The sequence below is a fragment of the Anguilla rostrata genome, chromosome 4, assembly GCF_018555375.3.
Source record: "Anguilla rostrata isolate EN2019 chromosome 4, ASM1855537v3, whole genome shotgun sequence".
Lineage (NCBI taxonomy): Eukaryota > Metazoa > Chordata > Actinopteri > Anguilliformes > Anguillidae > Anguilla > Anguilla rostrata.
In genome coordinates, this window is record NC_057936.1 from 29,760,060 (window position 1) to 29,770,275 (window position 10,216).

A 10,216-nucleotide genomic window follows, 5' to 3' on the forward strand; every position below is an offset into this window, starting at 1 on the left:
TCAACCAAACCTTTACAACACTTACTGACATTTGATTTGGCTCGTACCTAAAATACTACCGGTCACATTTCATCAAATTAATAGCAAACGTGCGACTGTTACGGCTGTCAATGTATTTTTTAAGATGCGGAGGTCTCAGTGCAAACGGGCACGATCTTGCAGACCTTTTTATAGACCGTGACAGCAATTTTGAATTCAGTACTATAGCACTAACTGCTGCTGATTGCAGTATGGCGGGGCGATTCTCATCAGAACCAAACCCACCTTGTTCGTAGGGGATATCACTGAAGGGTTGTTTTTGGTATGACAAATAGGCCTACCTAATTATAATTAAAAACCAAAAATATTCAGTGTCTTCAGAGGGGATTTCATCACAGTTGATTATTTCAGGTTTTCCTATGATCCAACGTCAAAATAAAGTATAACTAGGCTACTTTAAACAAATTTCTGCTATAGAAGCAACTCTATGAAGTCAAAATGAAATGAAGTAGGCCTATTTAGATTCTTTTTCAGAATTTACGAGCCGTATAGATCACTCGGTCGCAGCGAAGAACCCCTTTAAGATCTCACAGCCGCCCGCTCTGGCAGCACACACAATACGCATGCGCTTTCACTGCATACTTACAATCACAGTTTACTATAGCATACAAAGTATAATAATACTTTTTCGTGAAGCGTATATTTAGAGTACATACTGTTAAAGTATAAAGCATACACCCATATTAAAAAGAACTGTACTTGAATAGGATTTGGGATGACAGTGTATTAAATTAAACATAATGTCACATTAATAACTTGATTATTCTTAATCTAATTAAATGGCATGAATAACCAAATGATCATCGAATAAAGTGAATTAATAAAACAAATTTCTGCGCCTGTATAATTGTATAAAGAAGACCAAAACATTTCCAGCCCTGCATTGTAGAGAATAGGCTAAAGTGTCATGGCTGCACTTCAGAGTCTGCACCAAGATGCAGAAGAATATGTCGACGAGTAACATCGTGAGAAGAAATGCTGCAATCAGGGTTAACTACTTTAATCCACGAGACCAGTGGTTCCGAAACAACCCCCCCCCCCCCCAACCACAATCGCAATCCCATAATTTTAACAAGATGCAAATTTTCATGCGCTTTTCATGTTTACAGGGATTATTTACCCTCTTAAGGCATATTATGTTAGAAATAGCTTTGCATGCCACAAAGAATAAAATTCCCATGTTGATATTGTGCTACACCGTGCTTATTGTGCTACATTACAAACAATTACATAAAAAGAGGTGAACAAATGAGAGAGACAGAGGTAAATCACTAGGCTCCAATTAGGTGCTTAATTTATTTCATCATTTTACCCCTGAAACTTAACATAATGCAGGTTTTGCTCATCATTTGCTTTGTCTTTGAATTCTTCATTATCTTGGAGATGGTTACTTCTAGCGGCCAAGTGTCCACACTTTCACCGATTGGGAGCCTATTGATTCATCTCACTTGAAGTTGTACCACTTTAATGCAATTGTTTGAAATATAACACAGCAAGCAAAATTCTGACAGTGTGGCTGAAGAGGGTTACTAACCCCTCAAAATGTGAAAAGCACCTAATTAAGAAAAAATAACAGCTTGTTAAAATTCTGGGATTGTGAATGTGGTTGTAACGAAAACCAGCATACACGGGGGGCCCAAGACCGAGTTTGGGAACCCTTCCACTAAACCACTTCACAGATGAGGCCAGGGGTGGGTAATTTTCAGGAAATTTTCCTTAATGATTTAGCCTATATTTATGGAATCCTTTGTTTTAATATTTATGTATTTAGTTAAAAAGAAGCTCTGAATAAAAATGGTTGTAGTTTAATGATAACACGATATAGCTTATACTCACATTTTTGAGTACTTCATCTTTCAGTGCTACTTGGTTAAAAACGAGTGACATCAATTTATCAACAACTCATGCTGCAGCAGGAAACTCACTTTGCAAAGAAGCTCTTTAAGTTCATATTAAGAGTCCGTCAAACGATTGGGAAACCCACTTAACGAGAGAACGTTCGTTATTTAAGAACCTTGTAAACTTTTGTTAATCCTAAAATCCAATGTTATCGGGAAACTCACCCCAGATCAGTCACGCAACAATGAAGACCAACACAAATGTCGTGTTAATTCAAAGAGCAAAGAGCAATTGTCAGAGAAGAGGTCAGCAACAACACTGGGTTCCAGAGCTCATTGGCTGAAATGAGAGAAACTGTCCAGCAAACAACAGTCTTGTCAGTACATCATAGATTTGGCCACTTTGGAAGGGTGGCTAGATGGGAGCCATTTCAGGGAAAAGCTAACATTAAGTCATGCCTGGAGTTTGCCAAAAGCCATACGTGACAGTCCCTGAGAACTGGAAGATTATTCTGGTCTCAAGAGACTAAAGTTGAGCTCTTGGGCCTGAAAGCACAGTGATGTTTTAATAAAGCTAACCAACCCTACTGTCAAACATGGTGGTGGCAGCATCTTGCTATTGGGTTGCTTTTCAGGAGGGACTGCTAAGCTTTTTGCCATCAAAGTCAAGATGAATTGAGCCCAAATGGTGAAAACCATTATGTGGAACTTATTGTTATTTAAGGGAAAAATATTCAATACATTACATTTTTAAGTTGTAATAACATAGAAAACGAAAAATTCCAAAGTGGCTGGTAAATAAATCACAGAGGCAGAGTATAAATGAACAATGAAATGAATGAATGAGAAAGAAATTAATGAACATGCAAATGTGAATTCCAACAGATAATCTGTGTATTGCTACTTGGTTTATGTGTCTTGGCTGCAAACCACAAACTTTCATGAAGAAATATTTTAAATTTTCCCATGAACATTATTGGCTTAAAATACATGCAAGCCACTGTACTTACATATGTTGCCAAAAAATTAACTGTAGTAATTTTCTCATGTTTTTGTTTTTTATTCACAAAAAATGGGAACACAATGGCAGAAATTGTAGTGAATCAGTCTAAATCTTAACAAAGTAAACTAATGATTGGATCATTTAAGACAGGATGGATTTAAGTGGTCAAAACAAAACCAATTAGGAGCCATTAGTGTGCAGAAGTTATTTATATTTAAATACATACAAATATATAAAAATAGGACAGTCTACCAGAACAACGTAACAAAAACAAGTTAATGTACACATTTCTGGAACCCTCCACCCTTATTAGAACAGATGAGATGGAAAGTTTGTTTTCGTCTTATCAAAAATGAAACATTTAAGGATATCTACAATTCAGAGAGAAATTGTTCAATGGCATATTTGTCCAGCTTTCACACACAATTAGTGCAGACAAAAATCTCTAGTGTATACAATGAGAACTACAGCAAATATTGGGCTATAGACCATAAGCAGATGGAATGCACTGCACCCATGTTTAAGAGGACAGCAGAGATAATTCCAGAATAGTGTGCAATTGCATCAGCTTTACTGAAGGTCAGACCGGGGCCCACAATTAAGTTATAAATAGATCGTTTTTTATTTCACGTGCCTTGTATTTCTCACAAATGCATTTAAATAATTGTATAAGATATCAAAGCTCAATAATCCTCAAAATGAAAGGTTCCAATAATGGACATCTGTTTAAAACCATTTTTGCCCATAACCACTGCTGAAATGCCAAAAATGACATTCTAAGTTAAAAAATTTCCACCAATGAGAAGTGTATATAGTTAGCACTGAAAACTAGTGTCTTGTCAAATACAATTTGGTGTAATAATGTAATACTTTTTCCAGTAAGTACATTTCAACATATAATCGTATTAAGAGAAACGGTGTTGACATGATACCAAATTATTTGACATTGTACATAATTATACGCAGAGAAGATGATTCATAGAACACGATGTCCTTCTCAGAGATAAAGAAAGGGTACAGTAACCATGTTCAAACTAGGGGCCCAGGATAGCCTGTTTCCCCCTCTGTTAAGAGGGAGAGGCTGGGACCTCAGCAGCCACAGGCTCACATTGTGGGCCAGAGTCCGGTGGATTGCTCATTACTGGCTGAGATTCGGGGGGCGGGGTTTGCGCCCCTCCGCCCGTCTCCGCCTCCACCTCCGGCTCCGCCTCCACCTCCTGGAGCATCTTCTCCACCTGGATCTCCAGCTCGAAGCGCTCCTCGTCTGCCTGCAGCTCCAGCTGCTTCATCAGCTCCTCCAGCTTGCGGGCCTTGCGCTGCTCGTTCTCCTGGATGATGGCGTACAGGTGCTCCGTCAGCTGCTCCTTCACCTCCGTCTTCTTGTGCAGGTCCAGTTTGGCGGACACGTACTCCGCCTCCGCCTTTTCGTACCTTTTTCTACCCAGGGAGACAACCGCCTTTATTACAAAGAACTCCTTAACAGGACACCCGTGTGCTTTCCTTTGCCTGAGGACTGCCTTATCTATTTACAGAAAATGACAACTCTAAGACTTAGATCAGTATGTTTAGAGCTACACAACATTACATACACTACATGCAATATGAAAGCATGAAAATCCTGCAGGGGGCACCGTTTGTAGTTCAAAACCAAAAGTAAGCATTTTAGGCGTTTTGCAGTATACTGCATTGACTTTGTAGAAAATTTCATATTTGGTAAACAATGATTTATGATAGTTATATAAAATTGTTTATATTACAGAACTATTCAATATTAGTTGTATGGTAAAAAGCTCCGTTTGAAATGTATTACAGAGGAAGGAAAACATGGCCTAGGCACAAACTTGCGCCCCCTGTGCTGCAGTATTTACCTTGCTGCAGAGTATTCCCAGCTGGCCTGTTCTATCCGGCCTCTAAGGATCCCAATGTCATTGGACACCATGTCATCCAGGGCCTGCAGCTCCTTCTGAATCTTCTTCAGTTTCACTGCCTCTGCTTGGGTCTGCTTTGACCTACAGCCACATTAACAGAGCAGTCAGGGTATCCGCTCAGCCCAGATGGCTGCGTGAATGCAATTCCTTTCTCTGTAATGGGAATACATGCTTTTTGGAGGCACGCACAAAGCTAAGGAAAACAAATGTTTTATTGGCGTAACTGGAGCATCACAAGCCTGACAGCGAGAATGATTCAATATTCAGGGATATTAATAGGACTCCCAATGTGCAACAGCGTGCGACAGTCTTACAAGAAGCAGGCTAGCGTCCCAACAGGACCCCGTGTACATACTGATGGCTAACATGCTTCTAATAAATCTGAGAAAGCCCCCAAAGTGCCATGCCAATTAGTGTAATTTACACCCTATTTTATCATCAGGGGCGCACAACTGGGAAGACTCAGACCAATATGAATATACGATATCTGACCCCTCAAATACCTCCCTGTTTTACATTACAGCACAAACGTAAACTGCAACCAAATTTTCACATTTATGGAAGAAGTAGACGGGCAAAGAATTAAAGTTTCAAAGGAAATAGGTAAAAGATTTAATTTGTAAAACAAAACATTTCAAACGGCCTAGTTTATTAAGTTAAAAGCATGAGTCTAGTGAACTCTTGAGTCTCTGCATGACTTGTGAGCTTGGTTGTTAAAAAATGAATTAAAAATAAATAAGAGGGTAAGATTATTACAAGTAGCATTCTTTCTGTGCATGACACAAAGTGTCGGCTCTGTCATGTATATGGCGTCATCACACGGCATCCTTTTTGTTTCGTTTTTTGGGGTTTGTTGCTGTACTACTTGTCTTTGGAAAACCTTGTCTATTCATGATTGCTCTGTTTTGTGACTTACTTTTCAGCAATGGTCTTCGTAAGGAGAGCCTTTTTGCGTTTATTCTTCTCTTCCATGATTCGCTGCTCTTGCTGAAGCTGTTCCAGCCGAGTCTTGTCTCTCCTGTAATTCCACACAAAGTCAGACTAGATGAGCACAACATACATGTTTTATGGAGTGTGGCTATAGCATGACTGTGTAATTCACTTAATTCATATGAGAATATCTATGCAAGCAATGCAATATAATATTTGAGGTTCAAAACCTACGGTTCAAAACCCCAGAAAATCCTGTTTAAAATTTTTTTGAATGCCCCCGCCAGTCAGGGCCCTAAATCGTCCTAAATCGCCCCTCCAATGCCTCCTTACAGCACCCCTGCTCAAAACCATTACACTTAAGATCCTCATCCTCACAGAAACCAAGAGAATCATACTACACTTGATGTAGCTTCCAGTCAGAGTATTTGGGACCTTTTTAAATGCTAAAAATGTAGCACGGAATAGTATTACACTCAATCAATATCATAGACTTACTAACAATTCCACCTCCTGCTTTTCGAGCTCCTTGGCCATCACGGCAGGTTCTGTGGTCGGCACGGAGTGGTGGTTTACAACCACAGGTTCTTGGGACTGGCTGGTGGTGCTCTTCTCAGACTCGTTCTCCGGCGTTATTTTGGGTGCAGTCTGGTTAGGAGCTTGCATTGCCGGCCTGGAGAGTAGCTGTTCTGGCGGAAGCTGAGCAGAGCCATCCCGTTGCTGAGCGGCTTGATGCAGGGCCCTCTCCCGCTGCAGCTGCTGGCGACTGCGGTTGGTGGTCACTGGTTTTCGGCCACGAGCGGCGGACGATGTCGTCTCTAATGGAGAGATGGAGTGAAATGTGTTAGCTAGCGTTCTGCAGTTCTACACTGTAAACCCCGATCCACTCATGACACAGAAGCTTACTGCATACTCCAAACCAATGTTTCAGACTGACAAATTAACATAAAAACTTTATGTTCAATTTTCACAGACACACATCTCTTGTCAGGTTAACAGTGTGTTTGTTAAATTAGCAAGTTTTGATTTTTTAGTTCATGCCAATTAAACGCTTAATGTCAATGTACCATAATTTTAAGTTCACTGAACAAAACCTACATCATGCACTAAACAAATATTTGGGACTCAGATATATAGTCGAATACATATATTCAATTTTTTACATTCAAATGACTACTTGCCCATTTTGTGTTCTATAACACACGTTATGCTCATTTAACATAATAAAAGCATATCATTGCATCTAGAGGTGTCACATTATGCCGAAAGCAAAATATTTGTACCATCTTGACCTGAAACTTAAAATGTTCATTGTCTTAATTGACTCATTATTTTTGTGTACACATGATAATTTAGAAGGTTTAAAGATCATTATGAACTACAGCACTGAAACCATTAATTTTCATACATTAAGGTTAGCATAGAACTCTCCTTTCTTTCAACAAACCAATAGATCCCAATACTCTTTTACATGCCAAGAGCCATCATCCCACCTCCCAACTTGCACTCTCCAATTAACTAACTGAAATTGGAGCAAAGGACTTAGGAAAGATGTCTTCAGTTCACAACATAAGTAAAAAAAAAATGCAATTAAGTGCATTCAACAATGTGCTCGACTGCACATGCGTAATGTAAGGCAGCCATTTTGTACTAGAAGAAGACAGTATACATGGCTTTAGAGCTTGTCAAGCCCTGCAATATACTCAAAATAAAACAGAAATGGTTGTTTTCAACAAAAAGATGCAAGGTTTTGAGTTTGTACAACTAGCAAGCCGCCAGCGCGAGCTGTTCGCAAGCAGTTTGCATGTTCGCAGACTTCCCCCCTTTCAGCAACTGGTCCATCCAAATACCACATTCTTGGTTGCATCACTGACTGGCCAGGGGAAAGAGTTCCACTTTATTTTCCTATTCATCTCATCACTGTACTGTCCCATAGCAGGTTGTGTCTAGATGGGATACAGAACATTCTGGGAATCGTGTCTGATCTGATAAGTTCTCCATAACAGAAGAAAACAATTGTGCCTTATTCCTCATTCAGAAAGGAAAGTTTGACCTCATTCGTTAGCCAAACTAAGGATAAATCATTTGGACAGATAGCTGTTCCAGTTGTAATGCAGTTCCGCACCCTCAGGTTTAAACCCCACTAAACACACTAATTGAATCAAAGTGTTTACCTTTTAAGCTATAGCTTAATTATTCTGTATGTTGTATATCCACATTTGAATGCAAGTTTATGTACACAATCTCAATGGAATTCATTTTGTGTTTTCCAGTTACTACAGAAACGTCCTATGCTTTGTCTGTAAAAACAGTTACTTTTGGCCAGTGGTGCAAAATGTAAATTGCAAGTTTGCAGGTCCAAGCAGCTTTAATTTTAAAATAGTGATTTTCCTAAATACATTTCTTTTTTTAATGAGGTGAAGTGTAATTTAACCAAACATCTTGTGCTATACTAACTTAACAAGAATTTATTTGTAGTTGAGTTCAATTCACTTAATAAATGTAGTCTTTGAATAAGATCATGGACAGTGGTTGCACACAATCTTAACCTACATACAAATACAAATGTGTACAGAATCTTATTGTGCAGACTAAAAACTTTAATGTTTATTGGATACACCAACACTTGTGGTGTACAAACAAAGCTATGTTCATAAAACACAAAAGGACAAGTGACCTTAGCTGGAGTTTAAACCTCAGGTTTAAACCTCTATACCATAGAACTGCACACCAACTGGAGCACTCGATTCAGATCCAAAGCTTTGGAATAAGTATTATCCGTTCCAGTTCAGCTGCAGTTCTGTGGTTAGAGGTTTAAACCTGAGGCTTAAACTACAGCTAAGCACACTTACCCAATTGACCCAAAATATATAGGGTTGAATTGACACGAGTCCGGAACAGCAGTCATGTTACACGTTATGTTTGAGTCAGGACTACTAAACTTTCTTGTTACAATACGGGGGTGTGGAAGCGGTTTCCAAAAGACTTTTAGTGAGTAGAGTGAAGAAATTAAAGTGTATTAGGTTTAACGTATACAAATAATTTTTAATGCAACTATATCGCAAAAGCAAAGGAATATTTTCCAGAGATGGTAAAACTGACTCGGCAAGTATACTACTAAAAAAACATACAAGCTTAAAAGATGTTCCAATCATCAGCTGGATTTTTTTCTTAAGACATATTCATTGCTAAAGTCTACAACGACAGATCCCAGCTAGAAATCGAACCAGCAAGCACTGTATCACAAGCATGTTCCCTAAGTGTACTAACGTTACACTGCTATGGTTCAATTTGTTTCGTGTTTTAGAACACTTTTGACGATATAGCGTTATAACAGCAATAAAGTTAACTGAAGGCGTGAAGTACTTAGCTGGGTTAGACAGCTAAGTATCTAGTAGCGAACACTTTTCCAAGGTAATTTAAAAAAAACTTCCCCATTAACATGCTGGGCATTTGCTTTGAACGTGTTTATGTAGAATTTTCCATTTCAAGCGCACTTCCTGAAGAAAATGCGGGAGCGTTTATAATGTCGACACGGTTCTGTACAAAAATCGCTACTTGTAAACAAGCATAAGAGCAAAGTGAGTTAGCTAGTTGCCATAACGTTAACTAGTGTTACCTTTCTGTTGCATCCTCCGTAGCTCTTCATCAGAAAACCCAGACCACCCCGCCATTTCAGTACGTTTTCAGATGACCTTACTGTTACAACACTACTTCACTGAGACACTATCGTAAAAATCCAAACTCAGAAGTTAAATTCGCTGTGGATCTACTCCACATACATTTCCGAGCAAGTTACTGCCATGTTTGAGCTGTTGCCACGTAGCCTGCAGGACCCAATTTAGGACCCTTTTAGTCCGAAAAAAGCGCCTGCAAATATAGATTTATCTTTCATTCTCGTTTAGTTCGCTTTTTTAAAATTGTTTTGTTGGTTTCGTAATATAATGGCTGTGTTTATTTTAGTTCAAGTACTGTAATACGTTTTTGCAGTATTGTTAAAATACTATGATTCTCTAGTTTATGGACTCTATTTAGGCAGTGCGTTACCAGCTCAATGTAAAATTGACAACTGACAGCCGGAGTGGACAGGGGTGTTAACATTAGAAAGAGCTGAGTTGAAAAAAAAATGTATTTGTGAAAATCAAGTTATTGTTGACTGAAATCGATTATTGGCATAATTATAAAAAAAACTACCATAACAAACTAACGCATAATCCATGTTTTGCGTTGCATCGCATTGCATGAAGCTGACAGCTAAAGGCATAGAATGTTCGTTATAATGGTGTTGTAGCCTAGTAGCTACTATTATCCCTAAAATATCCTGCAGTCCTGTACGCAGTAATCTGCAGGACTTCTGAGGCTGTCGAACTGGCAACTTCTTACAGGTGTTTTATTTATTTATCTATCTATTTATCTATTTGTTTATTTAGTAAGGGATGTGGGAGTGTCCTGGACAGCCTAATTATTGTGAGCCTGAT

At 38.8% G+C, this 10,216-nt stretch overlaps 1 protein-coding gene across 3 annotated transcripts; it reads right to left on the reverse strand.

Moving 5' to 3' along the window:
• Positions 1-2,916: 2,916 nt before the first annotated feature.
• On the reverse strand, positions 2,917-9,584 carry gorab (golgin, rab6-interacting). Of its 3 annotated transcripts, XM_064332095.1 has the most exons (5): positions 9,358-9,583; positions 6,241-6,556; positions 5,725-5,826; positions 4,749-4,889; positions 2,917-4,317 (listed from the first exon to the last, which is right to left on the reverse strand). In XM_064332095.1, the coding sequence occupies exons 1-5, from the start codon at positions 9,410-9,412 to the stop codon at positions 3,948-3,950; spliced, it is 984 nt and encodes a 327-aa protein (XP_064188165.1). In that variant the 5' UTR covers positions 9,413-9,583; the 3' UTR covers positions 2,917-3,947. The 3 variants fall into 3 exon arrangements, with proteins under 3 accessions (XP_064188165.1, XP_064188167.1, XP_064188166.1); XM_064332097.1 differs by lacking the exon at positions 9,358-9,583 and having other exon boundaries at positions 6,237-6,374; XM_064332096.1 differs by lacking the exon at positions 2,917-4,317 and having other exon boundaries at positions 4,745-4,889; positions 9,358-9,584.
• Positions 9,585-10,216: the final 632 nt, after the last annotated feature.

What these genes read in the sequence shown, in the direction of transcription:
- gorab (XM_064332095.1), bottom strand. Translation starts at nt 9,412, where the DNA reads ATGGCGGGGTGGTCTGGGTTTTCTGATGAAGAGCTACGGAGGATGCAA. An exon ending in GAAAAGCAGGAGGTGGAATT is followed by an intron (nt 5,827 to 6,240) that starts GTTAGTAAGTCT and finishes GTGGAATTACAG; the next exon opens with GAGAGACAAGACTCGGCTGG. An exon ending in ACGAAGACCATTGCTGAAAA is followed by an intron (nt 4,890 to 5,724) that starts GTAAGTCACAAA and finishes ATGTGGCTGTAG; the next exon opens with GTCAAAGCAGACCCAAGCAG.